Below are 23,726 nucleotides of genomic sequence, written 5' to 3' on the forward strand. Positions count from 1 at the left end.
TTACAATTATGAAGTTACAAGAAGTTCTTGTGTGCTATTGCTAAGTTCAAAAAGCAAGAAGAAAAGATTTAAAGTTTCACCATAAAGAAATAAATGTTTGAGTAAATACATGTTTAGCCTGATTTAACTATTATGCAATATAACATGCATTGAAACATCACATTACCCCATTAGTATACAATTTTTACGTTTTTATGTATTGATTAAAAATAAGTTTAATTAAAAAAAAAGAATCACAAACACAGAGCTGCATTTTCCTCATAAAGACTAAATTTGTCATTACATTAACCAAGACCAATGAAACTTCAGCACAAAGGGGCTTGCCTGAGTGTTCTGTGTTGGAATCTGTAAGAGTAAAGCTAAGCTGCTGTAGTCAAAGTTCTCATCCAAGGCTATAAGTGAGCCATGCACGCCACTTTCAAGAATATTATTGGCATATTCTCGAAGTCCAATTGCTTGTATCCAGCGAATAACTCGATCATTGCTCCATACCAGCACATCTGGGAAAGAGATGCATCTTGTTAGCCTACAGTACTTTGCTCAATAAAGAAAACCTCTTCCTCTACCAACCACAGGTATTCCATCAAGTCACATTTATGCTGATTGGTACACTCCCTAGGGCACCTAGTCCAGAAACAAAGCTGTCATTTTCAGAATGCTTGTTATTGCTGAAACAACATTTACTGAAACATGTCTCAAAAATGTTTTTTTTTTTTTTTTTTTTTTTCATACTAGAGCCCTAGGAGTCCATCTGAAGTTTAATGTTTTTACCACCAGATGGGGACATTTCTTATTTGTGTCTTGATAACACAAGAGTAAACAGCAAAAGACCTAATACTGTTGTTCTTCATCAGAAATATTTATTAACCACTACTTAAATATTGCATATACACATGAGAATCTTCATTTTCATCTAAAGTAATATATAACACAGACTAGAACAGTAAAATAATAACAGGGACCAAGTAAACAAATACTTACCCTGATATTGTCAATTCATTATCTTTTAATAACATTCTAGTGCAAAAATCAAATACCAGTTAAGTTGCAAGTTGTTTTGCCTTTGGTAAAAAGTAGTGGCTTATTGAAGTACAAAACACTTCTATTTCTATTTAAGTAAAAATAAAGCCTTCAGAGAAATATCATCTGTTCCTTTTTTTTTAGACAAACACTTAGAAAAGTATATTTTGTCATTTATTTTCTATTTCTTCTCATTAGGAGTTGGCAGAATGCTACATGCAAACTAATAAAATAGAAGAATCACAAAGTTCCATAGAGAACAGAATTTTAAGGAATTTAAGGGTAAATGAAAAACATTGAAACATTTTTCCTCTTTATAGAAAGAAAAAAAATCCCTATATTTAAGTAAAGTGTTCTTGTTAATATTTGCTTTTTGAGTGAAATTTATTCCTTTTTCAGAAAAAGCTCAAAAATAGTTTGAGACATATTTTTCAGCTTCAGCTGTTTATTTCCCCCTATTTCCATTACCTACAAAATCAAGGCAGTATTTGGAGGAAGCAGGAAGAGTATTTTATATTGTTTAAATTTTTCAAAAGCATTATTAATTTGTCCTAATGCATTCATTTAGAACCAGTTTGAGTTTTCTTCTGTTTAACATTAAGGAAGTAAAGTAATACCACAGTCCCACTCACTCACTTTCTCAATCATTATATTCACCCCAACAGTAACCAACATACTGAGTACCCTCACTACAATTTTATCCTTTTTAGCTTCAATAAAATGAAATCATACTTTTGTGTGATAAGTACTTTGGTATCTTTTACTCAGTATGGGATAGAGCAGTAGGTAATAGCTTGTTTATCCTCATTGTTGTTTATTATTCCATTGTATGATTATGCTGCAATGTGTCTACTGCTGATGAACATTTAGGTGGATTCTACTTTGGGTTATTAATGATAGTGCTGCTTTGAATATTGTTTTATATGTATTTTGTTGTGTTTACTTGTATATCACAGGTTGGTAAATAACAATGAATAGAATTGTTAAGTCATGTGGTTTACATATATTCAATGTTATCAGATTTTGCTAAATAAATTATACTTTTGCAATATAAGTTGTACTAATAAAGTATGAGGATAAGTATCCTTGTCAGTAGTTTTTAATTTTCATTCATTAGTTTTATATGCTTATTTTTTTGAGCTTTTATGTTAGATGTGTGATGCTATGAGGTGAATTGTTTTTCCAAAAAATTCACATGAAAGTCTTAACTTTCAGGACCTCAGAATGTAACTTTATTTGAATACAGTCTTCAAAGAAATGATCAATTCAAAGGAGGTAATTAAAGTGAACCCTAATATAGTATGACTGGTACCCTTCTTAAAGGGGAAATTTCAAAGCCTAGCATGGTGTCATGTGCCTGTGAGGCTGTCAGGAGACTGACATGGGAAGATCTCTATTGAGTGCAACATAATGAGACTTTGTCTCAAAAAAAAAAAAAATTGGGGAATGTGCAAATAGATATGCACACATGGAGAATGACATGTGAAGGTGAAGGAAGAGATCAGGGTGATGCGCCCATAGCCCAAAGAATTCTAACTGTTGCCAGCAAACCATCAGAAGCCAGGGGAGAGAAGCAAGGAGCAGATTCTTTCTCATTGCCCTCAGAAGGAACCAACCATGTTAACATCTTGATCTGGAACTTCAAGCTTCTGTAACAGCGAGACAGTAGAGTTCGGTTGGTTAAACCACACAGTTTTTTATACTTAAAAGCAACCCAGCAAACTACTCTATCATTGTAGGTTTAATCAATAACTCCCATTAGAATTGTGGAAATATCTATTCATTTTAGATCTGTCAATTTTGCTTTTTGTATTTTAAATTTATGTATTAGAAGAATAAAAAGTTTATTCATTCCCTTTATTATAAAGAACCTAACTTATTTTTAATATTTTTTTCTGCCTATAGTCTGTATTCTGATATTAGAAAAATCACAGCAACTTTGGGTTAGTATTTGCATGTGTGTCTCCTGTACTTCTAATTCCTCCTATGTTTAAGATGTGTCCACTATATAGAGGATATTAATGTTTTTGTGTTTTCATCTATCCTTCAATTAGATTGGTTAGTCTACTCCTGTTCCATATTTCACATATTTGAGTTTAAATCTATCATCTTTCTGTCTGTCTTACCTGTCTGGCATGGTTTGGAACTGAAATGTCCCCTAAGGCTCATGTGTGAAAGGTTTGGTACCCAATGCAGCAAGCTCAGAGGGGAGGCTTTTGGGACGTGATTGGGTCACTCTCCCCTCATGATGGAGTCATAGCTGAATAGACTATTGGTGGAAACTGTAAGAAGTGGGACATAGTGGAAAACATGGGTCCCTGGGGGTGTGCCCTCAGCAGCTACATCTTGTCTCTGGCTGCTATGAGGTGCTCTGCTCCACATGCCCTCTCCACAATGATGTTTTGTCTCATCTAGGCCCAAAGAAATGAAGCCAGTCCAACACGGAATGAAACCTCTGAAACTGTAAGTCAAAATAAATATTCCCTCCTCTCACTTATATTTTTCTCAGGTATTTTGTCACAATGATGAAAAGTTGATTAAGACACTGTCATTTTTGCCTTCTTTCTTTCCTTTTTATTTGTGTTTTTGAAAAATTTTATTCTACTAGTCAATCTACTAGTTTTTGATGTTAGCACTTTATATATATTTTTTGTTAGTCACACAGCTCATAATATGCACCTTTGGCTTATTAGAGTCTACTATAAATTAGCCCTATTATCATTTCCTGGATAATGCAAAGACCTTCAAACAATTTAATTTCTTTTACCCAATTCCTGTATTTTGCATTATAGTTATGTATTTAAATTCTATGTAAAATTTAAACCCTGTAGGCATTACTGTTGTTTTATTATTATTGCTAAATTTACTCATTTAATACTATTATCAAATTTATTGAATTTTTATGATCTTTCAGATAATTTCCCTTGTGCCCACATTATTCATTCTAATATTTATTTTCTATTTTGATTTTTCTGGTGAAGTATTCTCTCAGATTTTGTCTATCTGAAAGTGTATGCTCTGCCTTTAATATTGATGGGACATGCTTCATTCTAGGTAAAATGTTAGTTTAATTCATCATTTGAAGCATATTCCATTTTCCTCTAGCATTGTTTTAGTTGAGCAACATCAGCTATATTGTTCTTTTGGAAGTAATATGGAGTTTATTCTGCTAGAGTCTAAGATTTTTTGGAGAGGTCTTGATTTTTCAGCAGCTCTACTATAATGTGTTTAGACATGTTTTGTTTTCCATTTTCTTTTAAATCTTACTTGTGGTTCACAGAGTATCTGAATTTGTGGCTTCCTGTTCCCGTTAGGTTTTTTTTTTTTTTTAATCTCTCTTAGTATCTTTTCAAATATAGCCTCTTCCTCATTCTCTCTCCCCTTTTTCTGAGATTCCAGTTGAATACATACTATACTCCTTGCCATGTCCAATGTATTGCCAATGATTTGCTTTCTATCATTCATCATTTTGTTTTGGAAATCCTTTTGTATTTCAGGCCAGGTATTTTCAAGTGATCTGTCTTATTTTGCTGAACTTCTCTTCTACTGTTAAACTACATATAGAGTTCTTAATTTTTTATACTTTCCACTTCTTGAAATTTCCCATTTAACTATATTCTTAACATGTTAATTCTAGCAATAATTAAACATTTTCTATTTTGCTCTTAGTTCCCTAACACACTAATAATAATTGTTTTAAAGTTCATGTCTCAGGAGAAACAAAAGCACCATGTCAAGGTCAACTGCAGATGTATATTACTATTTTCTGATTTTATTCTCCTGATCTTCCTCTTTTCACCATTACTGGAACTGTCTGATTTTTAAAGTTGAATACCAGACATCAATTTTTAATTTCTGTTTCTGTTGCTCTTAAAAGTTCACAAATATTTCAGGAGGAAAGTTATACAAAATGTCATGCTTATCTCCAGGATCTTGGTTCCCCCAAACCTGGCAGTTTGGCACCTCTGAATTCCAACCCCCTTTCCCTACTTCTCTGTGAGACAGAGAAGAAGCAGTGGAGGGTCTCAGGTTTACCATTTAGCTCATGTGTTTCTCTGTTGTCCAAGATCACAGCTTCTCCAGTCCTGGTTGTCTTAGTTGCTTTCTACTACCTTTAAATAGCTATTTATTGATGTATCTATCCTTTCTATTTGTTACTGGTGAAAGATTTGTCTTATTCAGTGTACTTCATTATAGTCAGAAATAAAAGTTTCTAAAATTCATCTGTGCTCTTTTTGTTTCTGTACATCCATGATGTTGGTACAAATTCATATAGGATCTGGAAACTTAGATGAATCTGCCCATTTCTCTCCTTAACTTCTGTTTTGGCTTTGAATAATCTCATTTGAAAAGAAAGATGCTAAGTTTTTCTTTGGTTTAGCCATGAAGAACAGGTAACAATGTCTGCTTCCCAGTCTTATTACCATTCCCTATTCCACCCAGAGCAGAATGAATTTCTGCAAGAAATGGGACATTTATTGTCCCTATCAGAGTTTCACCTCTTTCTTTTCCCATGTCTTCAGCAAAACAAAGGAGATTAAAACTTCCTCATTGATCTGCAGTAAATAGGAAATTTCATGTTACGTAAGTTTGCTGGGTCTCCCGAGATGAGTTCTGAAGTGTAGGTTTTCCTCTGAGTTTGCGTTAGCTTTTTCCATTCCCACCTTCCCTTGAGGTGTGAAACCTCAGAAAATGGAATGTAAGTTGTTTAATATTATATTTTGAGAGCAACTGATTCTTTTAACTGCTGGTTGTCTTGCACTTGAACTTTAAAAGCTCAGTGGGTATGTATAGGTGGCAGCAACAATTCTCCATGTGATTTTACTAAATTCAACATTTTTTAAAAGATCAATGGTCTGGGACTAATACTTCCATCAAGAACACAATAAAAATCGTCCAGTTTTCATTGTACTAGGTAGATTTCTAATTAATGTGTTTGTTGTTTTCTAGAATTGGGTTAATGTTTTGGTAGTCTAAGACACGTTAGGGTGCCATCATATTTATATGTCATATATGCAAGTATATGTCAATCAAAATTTCCATTGTCATACCTGTAATCAAGAGTGATCAAAGATATAAAATAATACATTTTGGGAGTAAAGACAAATAAAGCACTAATTCAGCTTTTGCAGAACAGAAAGATATCCTTTTTTCATTTTATAAATCAGATCCCCTTCTATAAACCTGTTTCCAGGCAAAATTTATGCCTTGACTTTAATGTTCTGTAAGAATCCTCTTGACCTAAACAATAAGTGTTGACTGTTTCCTAGCAACAAATTAAATGTTAGTACATTCTTGATACTTTTTTCACTTCAGAAAGCTCTTTATTAAGGTCAAGGTTAATTAACGCTTCAGATATTAACCAAGACCCCTAGTTACAGTTGAGAGTTATTCCTGTAAATGTCACCAGATCAATTATAGGAAATAGAGGCTATTTATGATCTCACTCACTGCTAGTTAGCATATGGAGTTGTTTGTATATAATCATAGTGAATCATGGCAATTTTTCTCAAGGCAGTACTCTAACCAGCAATTGCCAAATTCTAATAAAACATTTGGTGTAGAGCCAAATGGGTAATTCTTCTCTTTTAGATCTGTCTATATATGAAGAATTTCATGTGGTGAAACAAGGCATAATAAAATCTAATTGAAAAAAAAAAAAAACTTCAGAAAGAAAACTAGAAAGTGGTCCCCCATCGGCAAAATCTATTTGTGAGCTGAAACATCCTTTGTTGGGTCAAATCACACTACCTTTGGATGTCTATCTTTGCTCCATTAGTTCCCAAATTTCAATTCAACTGAAGAACAATGCACTGAAAACAACCTGCAATTTCCTGGGTCCCCAAAATAAAATGAAATTGAACAACACGATTTTGATAATGGAAAAGCACTTTCTTGCTCCTCAGTAATGAGTCCAATGAAGCGTTAGGAGAAATCCACCGTGTGTATAGTTACTCTTCCATGAACCATAGACAAAAAAATATTTTTAACCAGTAATTTCAACATGCACTCAAGCACAGACCACGGACTAATGTACTGTCCAAGAACTGCCAGAGAAAAAAAGTAATTTCTGACCTTGTTTATCACAAGTGAAGATCATGGAAGTCTAAAAGAGGTGACCTTAAATACAGAATAAAAGAGCACCTCATTTTAATATTGGGGAAGTGGGAGTTACATATAAAATAGGTTCTGATCTAAAGTAAGCCCCCAATGATGTTAAGATGAAGACAGAGAATCAGGCCTAACTGAATAGCTAATGACATGAAAACACCCACAGCATTTAATGAAATGCTTGAAGGAATCAATTCTTAGGTAAGAGGAAATGGAAACAGAGATGAGACAAGTAATTTAACATCCAAAAATTTCCTAAATAATTTTTGGTTATATTTGTATTAATAAGCCTTTTCTCCCTCCTTTAATAAAGCAACATCAGTGAATTGATAAATTTTACTCCAAAAAGGGTCTACAGACACTTAAGCCTTATGTCCAAAAAATTGATTTTTGTCTTTCAACAGTAATAAAGATTCCACCAAATCTTTATTGTTAATAAGTACAGAATTTAACATTTTCTTCTTTTTTTCTCCTTCCCCCTGTATATTAAGACTCTCAACATTTAGATAGTTGCTATAATTGAAATGGCTTTAGTGCGGTCCTGTGGTTTCATGTGTTGGAAACATGGATCAGAGGTGGGGTCTAGTGAGAGGCCCTGGCATCCATTGAGGGCACTATCCTTCTAGGGGTTGAAGGTCATTCTTAGGACACCTTGGTAGTTCTCTGAGGATGGATTTTTGTAGAAACTTGAACCTGGTCCCACCCAGCTTTCCAGTTTTCTGTCAGTAATGTGACTTCTTGTTGCCACTGTGCTCCCACACCATTGTCAACCACCATGTGGTGACACAACCAAGGGGACCTTTGCAAAGTCCTGTGCCAAGCTATCTGGACTTTCAGTCTCCCAAACAAGGAGGTATATGAACCTCTTTTTGTTATAATATTAGTATGCCTTGGGTATTTTGTTACAGTAACACAAAATTAATATAATGTTTAATTATTAAATATAATACTTTTCAATACATTTGCAATATGGAGTTCTTGTTATTCAAATCAAACAGTTTTATATACAGTTTTATACTGCAGCAATTAGCAATAATTCTAAAACCATTCTCGGCTAAAACTATTAATGCACTAATCTAGTTTCTAGGGGGGAAGCTCCTATATATATTCTGTAACTATAATCCAAATAAAATTTTTGGACACTGAAATAAAATTTAAATCATATAAATCAAAAATGAATCGCAATTAAAAATATATATACCATATCTCTCTAAATCATTACAACAATGTTCCATTAAAAGTTTGACAAAAAATATCTACATGGAGATACCTTTAGTATAAGTAAAATTAATAGGTCCAGAGAAATAAATCTCCACTCAAAAAATCAAGAATATGTTCCAAACGAAATATTCGCCCTAAAACATTTTCTGTGTTATAATTAGGAAAACAAATGACAGTGACTTCTAAACAAAAAACTTATGCTGCTTAATGACCACATAACATATATAGAAAAAAAAAGCTAAAATATCAGAGAAAAGGAATTTGATATGAAAGAAAGACATATATTACCCTTTATTTCATGTTGGCTTGCTTCTCGTCTTCTCTCTAGTTCTTTTCTGTCATAATTCAACCTTTTTAAGCACATAATTCCATACTGTAAACTTGTTCTGTTATTTAAAAAAAAAAAAAACATTAAATTAACTCAGCAGGTGGAGACTGTCCTTTGCTGAATAATATACAACACTATGCACCATTTCTTAGGGCATCAGGCTGATAAATGACATTTCCAGTTCAATCCTCCAGTATTGGAAGGAAATAAATTTATAATTATTCTAGGCACACAATGCTTACAAAGCATTTTCTTTCTGAAGAGGAGAAAAACTATTTGCAAAATAAGAAAAACAGCTTTGAAAATGATCTATACATCTCTGCCTTCCATTTACTCTCTCTACATTATGTGCTAACAAATTCATATTTTACTCATTTGAAAAGAATTTAAAGTCCCCTTAAGGAGATTGAAGGGATCTTATTGGAAATGGATACCCTATTCTTAAGCTGATGATAAAATAAGCATAAAAACATGAGTAATTTCAATAATACAATAGAGCACCAAATACGAAAAGGAACAGGCAACAATTCTAAGTGATAACAGAGCTTTAGAGAGAGAGAGAGAGAAAGTCAGCAGATATTGAAACTGTAGAAAGGAGGAATAGAAAATTGATCCTTAAAAGATCAGGTAGCAGGAAAGGGGTTATTAAGGAAAATGTTGCAGCGTCAGGAACACAGGCTTGCAGATGAAATGTCAAAAGTGTCCTGATGGTGAGGCATTGCATCCAGAATTTAAACCCAGGCCAGGAAGTAGGAGGAACACTGTTACAGAAGGAGAGTGGGGTGTTTTCAGGACAGCCTTGCATTTCGTGTATGAAATACATCTAGGTAAATGAGAATTACTGGATGATTTTCAAAGGAGGAAGGAATGACAAGGAGGAAGGAATGACAATGAAAGAGTATTTTTTTTTTTAAGAGAAGAATTTCATAGCAAAAAAAGACATGGAGGATAAGTAATCCTAGAGGATAGACAAACCAATTAAGGGACACAGCCATGAGTATGAAAATCAAATCCAGACACTAGAGATGTCCAGGGAGAAGAAATTAGAAGATCTGGTGATATTAGATAGAAGGCCAATGGCAGTGTGATAGGAAAAATAAAATCTCTAGATTTAGAAACACAATCATTAGCTATTGGTAAAATTTAAGTGTTAAAGAATACAAACATTTAAACATATACACTGGCTAGGTAACATGTAAATGTTAGATGCATTTCCAAGCTCTGCTATTTTAATAAAAACAATTTTAAGTCAAATATTTCAGAATCAGAGAAAGAAAGAAAGAAAATGAAAGGAAAGAAGGGAGGGAGGGAGGGAGAGAGGGAAGGAAGAAATCAATGTACATTTGGTGAGTGTGCTGGGCTAAAGTATGTTCTCCTCAAATTCATATGATGATGCTCTAATCCCTGGTACCTGAGAATGTCACTGTATTTGGAGATGATATTTAAAAGGTAATTACATTAAATGGGACCAGAAGGGTGGTCCCTAATCTAATGACTGGTGTTTTTGTAAGAGGGAAAATGTGGACTGAAACAGTTGGAGCAGGAACTCACAGAGGAAAGATCATTGAGAATACAAAGAGAAGGTGGCAGTCAAGTCAACAAGAGATCTCAGAAGAAACCAGACCTGTCAACACCTTCATGTCATATTCATACCTTCTAGATCATAGAGTAGGACTATATCAAACTATAACATAGAACTTAAGGTCTAGTATAGTAAACCCCCTCTGCCTGCTACCTGGTAAACAACTTGAGGAAAGAGGTTGCATTTCATTCACCTGGGTCCTCAAAGCTATCCAGCAACACAATCAAGTGTTTTATTCTGAAAATTAATGTACAAATATGCAAAATCACTAAAAGACATGTAAAAATCAAAAGGCACAAATATGCCTTTCATAGAAGAAATTTTTCTCAAAAATTTTCAAGTATTTCCCTAAATTATAACTTATAACCACGTTCATAGGGTTGAACTACAAATATTTTTATTCTTCACAAACAATTTCAATATATGTACACCTAGAAAAACTACAAACATGGAATTCCCTAAAGATTCAGCCAAAAAAAGAAATCAACTTAGACTCTATGAAAATCAACTTTTCTGCAGAAATATTTGCATAAACTTTGGGTATATAATACAAACAGCTCTGCCCTCTGCTGCCTGGAAATATTTTTCCAAGTGGATGTACCCAGACATTTTGAATAGCACAAATTTTTAATGTCTTAAACATCTATTTTTGTTTTAATAACATACACCTTATTTATTGTTTCACTTTAATATTCTTTGTCAAATACCTACCGATGAAAACTATCTACCATTTTTAAATGGACGCGAAGATCTTTCTTTGTTAGATGATCTAACATTCTTGCATCAACCAAGCATTCCATAAAATAACTTCTGTACTGAGGTAACCCCAGGCTGGGTAGCCATTCATTTCCAATCCATTCATGGTTCATGTCTCCATAAGCCAGGGTCTGTAGAAAAACCGGACACTAGAATTGTTTTATAGCAGTCAAGTTTCTTAACCAATAAAGTGAGATGGTAATTGGAGGATATTACCCATTTTTGCAACTGATATTCAATTACTGTGATATATGAAAAGGATGGAGAAATAATATTAAGCCCATAATAATTTATTTACTTTCATACAAAATGAAACTTTGAATACATTTATCAAATTATTTGCCTATAGAACATAATTGACTGTTACTTTGCATTCTCAAAAGGAATTACATTTTGTCTAAACATGTACTTTGTTAATAAATAAATTAGAATTTGAGATATACTATGAGTTTTGAGCTTTAAGATTCCTTCTTTATATTCAGTTTATTTAATTTTATTTATATCTGTCAGCCAATACTCCAACATTTCCCTCTTTTCAACACTCCTATTGCCATTGCTACCAGGTCATAGCAAACCTGGATATGAAATTAAAGCTTCAATGAATAGAGAAAAGAGCAATGAGGTTAGGCAGACAGAATACTGAAACATTATATCAAAAATATTATTTCCTAGAAGAGCAGGTAGGCAGAATTCCATAAGGATCTAATCATAGTCCTTTCTAGAAATCAATCAATTTAAACTGTACTTAAAGAAGCAGGGCATGATTAAAAGCTATGAAAGATAATTAATTCTTTAATATAGTAATAAGAACTGATCTTGCCAAATATTGGCCAAAACAACTGAAATAAAAACCAAATCAACTATTACTACTAAACTAATTTTTAAAAGCTAATTATTCTCTCTCTCTTAACACAGGCTTTCCTATAAAATCCTATTTATACATGCTTTTTACTGCATAAAAATCAAACCAGAAATCCACAATTATAATTTGTGTATCTAGTGAAATTCTAGGAGCTCCCCTTCAGGTTGATAAAACTCTTAACAGGCTCAAAATTCAATGCAACCCTAAGTTATGGCAGTATGCTTAAATATAGGTCCTAATAGTATTACTCAAATTTTTCTTATATTTGAATGTTTGAATCACACTGAACATAATACACATTTATTCTTTCAATTATCCAACATGGAGAAATACTGAAAAAACTGTGCAGCTTCCTTAGAAACATGTTTATTGAAAGAATACATTCTCGTTGCCTACTGTAGTAAAAGGGAGTAACGTCTGTGTGCAGTCTGCAGGGCTGACACCTGTCCCTCATACACCTGTATGAGCCCCAGTCCTCAAACGCTCTGCAGGATACCTTAAGGTTTATGGAGCTCCAAATTAACCTTTTGAAATCTGCCCCCATAGGTCCAACTTGAGTGATTACTGTTAAAATACATTCAGGGATGATTTCAGAGATACTGAAGTTACAGACCATTCTTTGGGGAAGAAATAAAATCACCCTGTTATAGAAGCAAATCATGAAATGGTAATCATCTTATTTGAAAACTATCCTATTTAAAAAGACATACATAATAAATATTTAAGTATACATATCAGTTTAATATTGAGATAAGTAAAAATTTCAAATATTTCAAATATGATTTATAATAGTTTCCTAATTTTTATCCTCACAGCCTACTAAATGATAGTTGGCTTAAAGCATATAAATTTCCTACCTGGGCCCAGCTTCCTTCCTCAGATTCTTTCTGTGTTAGCAGCCGGAAATGATTAATAAAGCAGGTAAATATAAATTAATTTCAAATGAATACAGAAATTTTTTTCTAGCAAGAGCGACATTTTAATACAAAATGTTAGCATTATATAAGCAGATAAATACATAGATTTTTAAATTACAATTTACAATAATCAATCTCCTAGATCAAGAGCAAATACAGGGCAATAACATAGCTCTGAATTTATTCTAATTTAAATTTAAATATATACATATTGGATTTTCATGATATTGCAAACATTTGATCTGATCATTCCAAATCTATTTAATTCTTAAGTAGGTAATTTTCCAAATGTAAATCCAATTCTGATTTTATATATATATATATACACATATATATGTATATATATATACATCTATCTATATAATAGAGAAATCTTATACAAAGTACATTACTGAAGCAAAAATAGTAACTATATTTTTAATATTTTATGGTAATCAAATGGATTTCAACAACAGTCAATAAAATAAAACAAAAATCAAGTACAACAAAACTAAATAAAAAATGAAACTAGTATGTGACATTTCCATTTTATCCATCATAAACTTCCAGATGATCAATGTTCCAAATAGGGATAAAACTGAAAGGACATTGAATTAAAAAGAAGTGATAAAAGTGAAAATATATGATATGCCCAACTTTACTACTTTAAATGAAAAATGACTATGTATGACATTGTATTTTAAAAATTGAGTAGAGTCCCTAAGAAGTAATTTTAAACTGTGCTTTTGAATAACTAAGATGTTAAAGCATAACAAACTACATGATTATTTTTAAAATGAGGATTCAATCTCAACTTTTGTACAAAATGTTTAATTTGGGCTGGTAACAGATGAGACCTGTTAATGTACCCAATGCCAAGTGGTATTTGTTACCAAAAATTTGCAATATTGCAAAATGGGTAGTTTTATAAAATTTTTATTTATTAACATACTACAAACATGATATTTGGTACAAGCAATCTAAGACTTTTGTTTAAATATGTCAAATTCGTGTTGTAAAATAAAATCGTCACAAAAATATTAGTTATTGTTGCATGCCATTATATAAAAGCAGCATAAAATAGTTTTTTCATCTGAACAGCATTAAACTAATTTTCCTTCAGGTTCAATAAAGCTGTAAAGACTAACCGTTTTTGCTGGAGCTGCAAGATTTTCCATTTCTTCATGGGTCACCCAAACGTTGCCTGAAGGCTAGGGAGGAGCCCAGAGAGAAGCAAGGAATTCAGTAGGCAAGGGGGGTAAAGAGAAAGGCAGCACCTCTGTGAGTAACAGCAACTCAGCTGGCCACAGTGCCCCTGCCCTAGTAGCATGCAGGAGAGACAGCCTGGGTGTTTAGCTCAGGGCTCCCTTTTAATTCTACTCAAGGGGATTGAAATAGACAGAAGCAGGCAGTGAAGCTCATGGGGGGTAGCTTTCAAAGATACCTCTATGATTATTAATTAGAGAAGGAGCATGGTCAAAATTTGCATTTCAAAGGTATGTAACTATCAGACCATTTCTGTAATAATGAAGAACTGATTAGAGAAGAATGCAGGGTATTTTTTTCTTCAAAAGATGATGACACAGATGCTTTGTTGTATTATTACCAAAATTTCATTCAGATAATTTTGATTCATCAGTGTCCTTGGAGAGAGAAGATCGATTGTCAATATAAAACTGAAAGCTCTATCATAACCTGTCTGGAAATCAGAATCAGTTTTTTTTTTCCAGATGATGTTTTCCTTTTGCAGTTCAGTAAATATGTCATTTTTCTGTGTTCTTACACATTAAAAAGAAGGAAAATGCCATTTTTTATTTAATAAAAGATATTTTCGGCCTCACTAAATACTGTCAAATTGCATAATTTATACATTTTCTTATTTTTCAGCAGTATTCTATTCTATGATAGAGAAAAAAAGCCTGTTCTATAGTGCAAAAAAAAACTATTCTATTATGAAGTCACATTTGATTTCCAAATAAGGCAATATTTGATATTAGTTCTACTGTGATGGAAGAACCAGATTTGATAATAAAATGAAATTATAAGAACATTATGATGAAGAACCAGTGCTAGGGGAAAGGGTTAATTTTCCCCTCCTTCCCTCTGTGAGCCTCTCTTCAGGGAACCTAATTAACGCTGGGTCCCTATCTATTGGAGTGTAAATAGCTTTCCCTAGGAGTCTGATGGCTCCCTCTTGAAATGAAAACACCCCTGGGATAGACTTGCAAGGCCAGAGATTCAACAGGTGCTGGTGAAAAGAGTCATTTCTTCTTATACTTTGTAACTTTCTCAACTCTGTAGGAATGTAGCTATATTACTTAATTGCTAGTGTAAATTATAGGTTACTATGCCAATTAACTGCTGTCTAAACTATAATCTCGTAGGCTTTTTTCTTAGAGATATAGCTCTTAGGGAGATGAACACAGTTACCTTTAGTGACTGCTGCCTGTGGTAAAGGCCACTTCATGATAACACTTGCAAATGTTTCACTGTCTTGTTCTATACCTGTGAACTACTTATTGCAAGTTCCCTGTGCATGATATTTGGATACCAAGGCCAAGAACTCAACCCCACCAATGTTGTAAGAAATGATGTCCAGTTTCCTATAAATGCAGCTCAGGGCCCAAACCTCAGAGCACTAGCTCAGCTGGGTCTGCTGGAGTAAATAAACCTGAGTTCTCCAACCTTCCCAGTGGTGCTTGGTCTCTTGCTGAGCGTGATTTCCATAACATTATATACTGAATAAAGAACACTTCTAATTCAAAGTCCTTAGAGTAACATATAGAATCAGCATATATTTAAAGTATGGGTTACTAGAAACACTTCTCATCAGATTCTACAATTTCACTGGGATGCTTTAAAAACTGCAAGGTTGCCCAAATACTCATGAAATTTACATCCTATGTATTATGACTTGTAACTTTTTTTGGAAGGGGTCCAACTTTAAAGAATTGGAAACAGCAAAGTTGATGCTCTACCACCATGTGTAAGTCAGCACTATAATTCACTGTAGACTTTTCTACTACTTGCCTAATACCATGGCTAACTTTCTTTGTATTATTAATTATGTAATACAATATAATTTAAAAAGTGAGCATATATAAACTAAATTGTTGGGTATAATTTTATATAAATGAAATATCATATAAATTATGTGTGTGTGTGTCTAACACGCTGAGCTGGGTAGGATAGATTTATAATTACAAGTAAATCATAACAATTCCAAATGTTAGATATCTATACATCTATAGAACTCTCATTCTCTTAGTGCTTTAGAATTTTAAGGCTAGACCATGTTTCCCTATAAGAAAAATCTGTGCACTCTTAGAAAATATGTTTTAGAATATAGGAGCCATTTATATCTTTAAAAGCCCCTCCCCTCTAAGACTTCCAGATTTTGGAATGGTGTCCATTATAAACAGAAATTTGTACAGGCATACATTAAATATCAGATCATTTGGAAGATAATTGTTTTTATTGACCTAGGAAGAGTGTACTGTATTTAGAAGTACTTCAAACTTATCCGTCACATTCTCTGTATACCTGTTGATCACAATGCTCTGCTAGAATGGCTGTAATTTTGTTCAAAGTGAGTTTTAATGATGAATATTTGGAGAAAAAATCATTTAAGTCAGTCTGATTTGTACTTGTTTCTCCTTTGCTTCTGAATCCAAACAATGAATATTTCACTTCTTCCAAAAGAAACTTGACCAGTATTATCTCATATTATAATAGATATATGAATAATCTCTTAGGTTATTTTAAAGTCTGTGTTTGCCAATTTACCACTGTATTTTAGAATGTGGAAGATGCTGGAAGCTATGTTTTTTAGCTGTATCTTTACTTGCAGAATGAGTATATATCCAGGGCACTTTGCTGAAATGTTATTGACAAATATAGTTGTGTGTCAAGTGTTTCCATTTGATGTGAGGTTTTACTTATGAAGAGCATTGCCTGCCTATAAACTTGTAACCCACAAGACAGCTTCCACAAACCTAATCTAGTAGAAATTAGTTGAGGTTTTAATAAGCTTATTTTATAAGCAAGCCCACATAAAGCAAGTGAGGTGTTCTTTCCACCTTCCTCTGAGTGTGTTGTGAAGGAGTGGTTTAGAGCTGAGAGTTTCAGGGAAGAGTATCCCTAATGGAATAGCCAGAGCAAGAAACTTTGGGCAACCAAAGGTCATAAGGGCACTGGTGCCATGGAACCAAGGATAAAGAGAACACAAACAGTGGGTTGGAAAGGCAGAAAGGACAAACCTCACAGAATTTGGCTGTGGTCCTCTGAGAGCCCTCAGCACCATTTACTCACTGTGGCTGGCAGCCTGTGCTGCAACCCCTCAAATATCTGAACTGGGGAATGCAAAATGGTTGTCATTATTTGTGGCTAATATCATCTGAGCCTAACAGATGATTTATAAAAATTCATTTACATTTATCAAATTATCATCAGGAGACTTGGGTTCTAGAATTGCCACTTTGTACTAACTACCCTGGGACCTTTCTAAACCTCTCTTAAATTTCAGATTCTACATCTCAAGTGAAGCTAAAAGTATATATACTTCATACTCAAATATACAGAACTTTAAATTATAATATAGTATGTTCTAACACAGGATTCAGATGAGCAGCAAGTAAAATCCCAGGATCCTCAATTTAAGAAATCACTCACTTTCAGTCTTGTGTAAATGCACATTTGACACCTGACAATGGGAACTTCTTTAAGTTGTGCTAGCCCGGAGATGCCTTTTCTGCCTCCTCAGTACAGATTGAGTACTTAGAAAGTATTATCAAATGAGAAGTGAGGAGAAAATTCCTAATGAATATGAAGAATTCAAGTAGTCACCCAATTAAATCATTCTGGAAAATGTTATCAAAAGATAAATGTTAAAATTAACTTAAAAATAACTCATGAAAATGGGGTGGGGGTGGGGGATGGAAAGATCGTAGAATGAAACAGTATTACAATATATATATGTGTATATATATACATATGATTACATGAATGGTGTGAATCTACATTGTGTACAACCATTGAACTGAAAAATTGTACCCCATTGTGTACAATGAATCAAAATGCAATCTGTAAAAATAAAAAAGATTTTTTTGAAAAAAGTTAAAAAAAAAAAACTCATGAAAATTAATCAGAGGAAAAGTCTCTTGCAGTCAAAGATACAGGATCAGTAAGTCAGCTAGATCTCAGAATCACCCTAAATCTTATCTTGCTCAAAGTAACTTTTGTTATGACCTAGGTATTTTTAAGTATTGTTTTACTGTATAGTTCAATTACAAATTAAAGTAACTTGAAATTTACATTTTACACTCAAATGACCTAGATTCATATTTCTCCCCCTCTGAATTTTTTCTTCTCATTATGAATTTTTTCATTCGTTTATTTTGTCTAACTATACCTCACTTAATTTCTACTCAATGTTGAGACTTATGAGGCTAATAACAATGGAAGGAGAGCCAAAGCAGGCTGAAAGAATGCAGTAAAGAAAGAAGGAAAACCAGAGCAGAGAAGGAAGCAGAAGTGGCTTTTCAGGAGCTCAGATTTGGGGTCAAAGGACACAAGGGTGTGACCTGAAATGAGTCACTTAAGATCTCTATCTCCGTTTTCCTCATCTGTAAAAGAGACAAATAAAAGCCCCAATCTCATAGTGTGAATGTGAGGCTTGAATGAGTTATTACAAGTAACTCACTTAGGACAGTGGCTGACTCTTAGCCATTGGTATTGATTATTGAAGTTGGTGTTGCTGTAATTCCACTGATTTCTATTGCTGTAGAAACTACCAAGCAACTTCCACTGAAGCAAATCTTTGGTTCAATAAATACTTTTTATTTCCCTTATACATTGTGGTACCTAATGCCTGCCTCATCCCTTATGTTGCTGCACAAACTATTGCAAAATATGGTTGCCAAAGATCATTTGTCTTTGTTTCCAGATCTATTTATTTCTGCTGCACTTGCTTTTTCTTTTTTAGATTGTGCAATTTAAATAAATATTATATGAAAAAAGAAATTTTGCTCACAAATGAACAGTAAGTTGAATTATTTGAAAAAAACAGATAAAGGCAAATCTGAAAACACAGAATCAATGAGATACAATTTTATCAAAGTTTGGGGAAGAAAGTATAAATGTCCAAAAGGATTTGCACTCAGATATATCTTTGAGTTATCCAGAAGTTATCACTTAAACGTACACATCAACAAAAAGCTGAACTAGAAAAAGGGAAGACTTAATGAATGAGGTCATAGATAATGTGGAACTCTAGGCATTGGAAACTACTCTAAGAAAAGTCCCAGAGGCATCCTCTAAATTTGCAGATGGCTGAATGTTCACATACTTTTACTTAAGAAAAAACACTGCATTTTTTCATTGTGACATCTCTCTTTAGCCAAATTGTAATTAACTGATTATCTCCATCCCTATTCAAATAGGTAAAAAGGTCTTCCTCAGTAGTAGTACTTTAGTAAAAAGAAACAGAAAGCTGGAAGATTAGGCTGACCCAAGGAAATAATAAAGGTAACCTTCAGACTTTCCTTGTGGGGTCCAGTTCATTTCATCTAAACAGAAAAGGAGGCAGAATCAGACTGAAGTTCTAGTCAGTTAATAATGAAACAAAATAGAAAGCCCTAATACACATATGCACACACACACACACACCCTTAGATAGATACACCTGACTAAGGAACCTAAACATATAAACATGTTTCCATGATTTGAACTAATAACAGTGTTCTTAGAGAGTATGGCAACATTTCTTTTAAAGCACAAACTGCTTTTGTATTTTCTAAGTATAAAACCTAACATAATTTAGGTGATATCTTTAATTTGTCAATCTTTGTTTTATGCATTAGATTTGTGTGTGTGTTTGTGTGTGTGTATGTATGTATGTATGTGGTATTGGGGATTGAACCCAGGGCCTTGCACATGCTAGGTAAGCACTCTACCACCGAGCTACATCCCCAGTTCCTCTTTCTTTTGAGAGAGAGTTGCACAGGTTGGCCTCAAACTTGCTATCCTCCTACCTCAGACTCCTAGGTATTTGAGAATACCTAAGGATGTGTCTCTGTATCTGGTTACATTTAGATTCTTGACTACAATTTTATGTGAACCTTTTGCTTTAAGAAGCAAAATCTATTTGAAATATATGGGAAATGAGTAAATTTTCCATGTAGATGGGGTAGAAGAATTATTTAGTAGATCATTTTTAAAGTTTGAGACACAACTTGTCTCATGTATCCTGCATCAATAGTTAGCAGATGGCATATATCCCCTGGGAATAAAGAGCTTTTATAATTAATAAAAAGATAAATATTCCAATAATTTTAAGGAAAAATTGAAAAGGTTGTGAATAGATAATACATATGAGTAACTAGAGCAAACAAATATTTTAAAATTTCAACTTTACTAGTAATTCTAACTAATACTGCCAAAAAGAGAAGTGGCAACACAAAATAATTTGAAAATTAAAGTTTTTAAATGTTAAGAATATAAATGCCCTATTTACAAATATTGCTATGCAAATAACATAGCTCATGCAACAACATAATTACATGTTCAAATTTTATACATAATGAAAATTGTTATATAAAAATCTATCTAATAGTAGTGATTTCCATAGCATTGCCACAAAGATATGGAGAAATTAATAATTTTATTGGCATCTTAATAGTTAATGAAATGAAGAATATACTCACGTTCTACTACTAAGTGTCAAAAGAGTAGGACACAATAATGTGCTATGTTAAATAATAAACATACTATTCTTGCTTGGTCTACTGGGGGATAAATCAAGAAGAGAGAACTTTAAAATGGTTTCCATAAATGCATAATGGTAACTCAGGAGAGGAAACAAACCCAGACTCTGAAAGTTCATCAGAAATTTTTCAGAGACATTATATAATGCCTCTGGATAGATGCATTGGGTGGGGGTGGGGGGCACATCTTGTGATTCTGGTGGGAAGAAAGTTCCAGGCTGAGCAATTGCAGAAAAAAGCAATTGCAAAAACTCACAAATGGTATAGAAGTTTAAGAAATGAAAGTAGTTCTACACTGTTGGAATCTGTATTTAAGGAAAAAAGTCTTTGAGGTGGAATGAGATGAGATCCCTAGGAGTTTCATAAGCTCTCTCCATTTCTCCTGTTCTGTAAACAAATGAGTGTAGTCTTATCATTAATATTTTGTAATTAAAATTGTCTCTGTTTAAACAGTTTTAGAAAAATAATGCTTTTTTTTCCCATTAAAGAATGGTCCATGTTGAGAAATGAAAATAATAAAGTATATCCAATTTTTTAATCTAGAGTATGGGACTTTGCTTTTATTTATGCAGGATTTGAAAATGTTTATATTTTTTTCTTACACATGTTCCTCACATGTAAGTGTTGAAATAAACCAATTGTGATTCTTTTTTAAGCTGAAAATTAGTAAGGAAACTCATCAGATCTGAAAGTGGTTTGCAACAATTTAATGGCCTTCTCAGTTTTAATTTAGGTGTGTTATGAATTGTGTTTTAGCCTAAGCAATATTCTAGCTATAGTAAAGAGTTTTTATCTTCATTTGAAAGTTATATTATAGGTAAGAGTTTTTAAGTATGTAATATATATATACACATATATGTACATATATATATATTACATGGTATTTAGAAAGAAGTTAAAATGGAATTATGCAAGAAGATTAAGTCTTTTAAATCTGACCTTGAATTTACGACATTAGAATCTAGAATATTAGAAAAGGAAAATAAGTCTAAACATGATAGAAATGAAGCAAACTCTTAAAATTATTTAGGGCTATACATTAAAAAGTATTATCAAGTTAATTTTGTGCCTGAAACCTGCAAAAAAAATAATATCACTTTCTGGCTTTTATCACTTCCAAATTATCTCATGCTCCTATATTTTATTATATTGTATAAAACATGGTAGAATGAATCAGACACAACTTTCCTGTGTTCATATATGAATACATGACCAGTATAACTCCACATCATGTACAGCCACAAGAACGGGAAGTTATATTCCATGTAAGTATAACATATCAAAATACACTCTACTGTCATGTACATCTAAAAAGAGCAAAGAAAAAAGAAAAAAAAGGGATTGTAGAATCTTGTTAACATCAGATATCATATCCTTTATCAACAAAATATGTAATTCAGGAAGGAAATAAAGAAGGAATGAAGTATTATTTGGGAGTTTCTATAAGTGTTTGAACTTATGCTCACCTGCTTATTCTGTAATCTAGCATTAACCTAATGTTAGGAATAAAAGATAAAATGATTGGTGATTTATAAATTATAAGGAAGCAGATTTTGAAGGAGAAGCATTCCACTTGGTATTTGTAAAACATCAAAACTCATATAATTTCATCATGATGAAAATTGCTTAAAAATTAGTTAGCATCGCATCTTCAGAAGCACTAATGCTTATAGCTCCATCTCCTAAAATTCTGGATTACATTTTAAAAATAAAGAAAAGAATAATAAAGAAAAAAAAAATCCCTGTAAAACGTACACTCAGGATCTTGATGGCTCAGTAGAAAACTCTAAGCTCTAGTCTAAATGCTAGCTCAAAAATCTGTCTTAGTTGTAGCCTTCAAGTCTGATATGAATCGCAGCTTCCTCAATTGAAAACCCATTAAAAGTAGCAGCAAGGTTAATGAAGAGCAAGTTAAATCTCTTTAGAATAATTCGTGATGACATTGAAATGTGTGCTGTCACATTTTGCTCTGTGGACTTAGACATGCTGCTATTTGCCCAGCACCAGGGAAGGGTGGAACACAAATTGACTCACAGTTCGTGATGTTGGTGGAGCTGAAGGACTTGTTAGGGAAACCATCTCCTGGATTGCTAAGCGGAGTTTTAAGCGATGCAAAGGATTGCTGATTCCAATTTCTCTCTGGATCTCAGTGTCTGATAAAGCAGACATGATGGCACCACTCTTCACGTTGGCTCGGCAAGCTGCCACATACCAGGCAGGCATTCCCAACCAGAGCTGTTAGATAAGAAATCACACACACAGGTTGTAATAATAACAACAATTAACATCTTAGTGTCTTTTATATTCCAGGGATTATTCTAAGCACCTTACATATATAAACTCATTTATTGCTCATACTCCATGAAATAAATGCTATTATTATTTTCCCTGGAGGAGATAGATGCACAGAGACATTACATGATTTGTTTGAAAACATCTATTAGGTAGTAATGGATTCAGGATTGTGAAAATGTGAAAGTGAAAGCTGCACCAAATTCCCTCTGTGTATAAGGACAAGAAGAAGAGCTGTAAGGTGCATTTAGTAAGGGGTTCAATTGATATGTTTATTTAATAAGTGACTTCAATTTATAATTTTCTTTTGAAATTATGAGTTTGGAGAGATTTTGTTACAGAATTAGACAAATTTACTATCTCCAGCCATGTGATTTTGAACAAAACATACAGGGTAGCTAAACCATCTTTCCCACCTACCTACGAACACTTGAGCCACAGAAACCCTGAGATAATGAATGCCATGTTTTGGTAGAATTTGTTATGCAGTAGTTGATAACTAACATAGGCATCTATATAAAGTTAGTGGAGGGGGGGGGCGGAGTTCAGAAACAAAAAGCCAAATCTCTGAAGCAATGTGACCTGGGCTGTGACTGAGAAAAGAGAAAGGGAGAGGGGACTTAAGCACAATGACTACATAGTTTATGGCAATGTCCTGCAAGTTTGGCACAAGGAATTGACCATACATGACAAATACATTACTGATGATGGAGGATAGGACTGATTTCTTACTTCAAAAACTCAAACTAAATTATAAACTAACTTCAAAATAACCAAACATCTAAATACACCTTCACTGGACCCTACTGATTTTGTACCGCTCTCTTCTAAGATTTCCACACTGGTTAACATTTTGCCCAAATGCTTGTCAATACGTTGTTACCAGTGTCCTTTG

General features: G+C 33.3%; 1 protein-coding gene across 1 annotated transcript in view; it reads right to left on the reverse strand.

Moving 5' to 3' along the window:
* The window catches only part of PPFIA2 (PTPRF interacting protein alpha 2), a 524,056-nt gene that overhangs the window by 12,557 nt on the left and 487,773 nt on the right, over positions 1-23,726 (reverse strand). The window contains exons 23-28 of the mRNA XM_079140424.1: positions 22,574-22,774; positions 13,925-13,987; positions 12,738-12,767; positions 10,974-11,149; positions 8,641-8,738; positions 325-500 (exon numbers count right to left, since the gene is read on the reverse strand). Coding sequence (XP_078996550.1) covers positions 325-500; positions 8,641-8,738; positions 10,974-11,149; positions 12,738-12,767; positions 13,925-13,987; positions 22,574-22,774 — 744 coding nt within the window. The remainder of the gene's footprint in view (positions 1-324; positions 501-8,640; positions 8,739-10,973; positions 11,150-12,737; positions 12,768-13,924; positions 13,988-22,573; positions 22,775-23,726) is intronic.

This window comes from Sciurus vulgaris (genome assembly GCF_902686455.1).
Source record: "Sciurus vulgaris genome assembly, chromosome: 5".
NCBI classification, from domain to species: domain Eukaryota; kingdom Metazoa; phylum Chordata; class Mammalia; order Rodentia; family Sciuridae; genus Sciurus; species Sciurus vulgaris.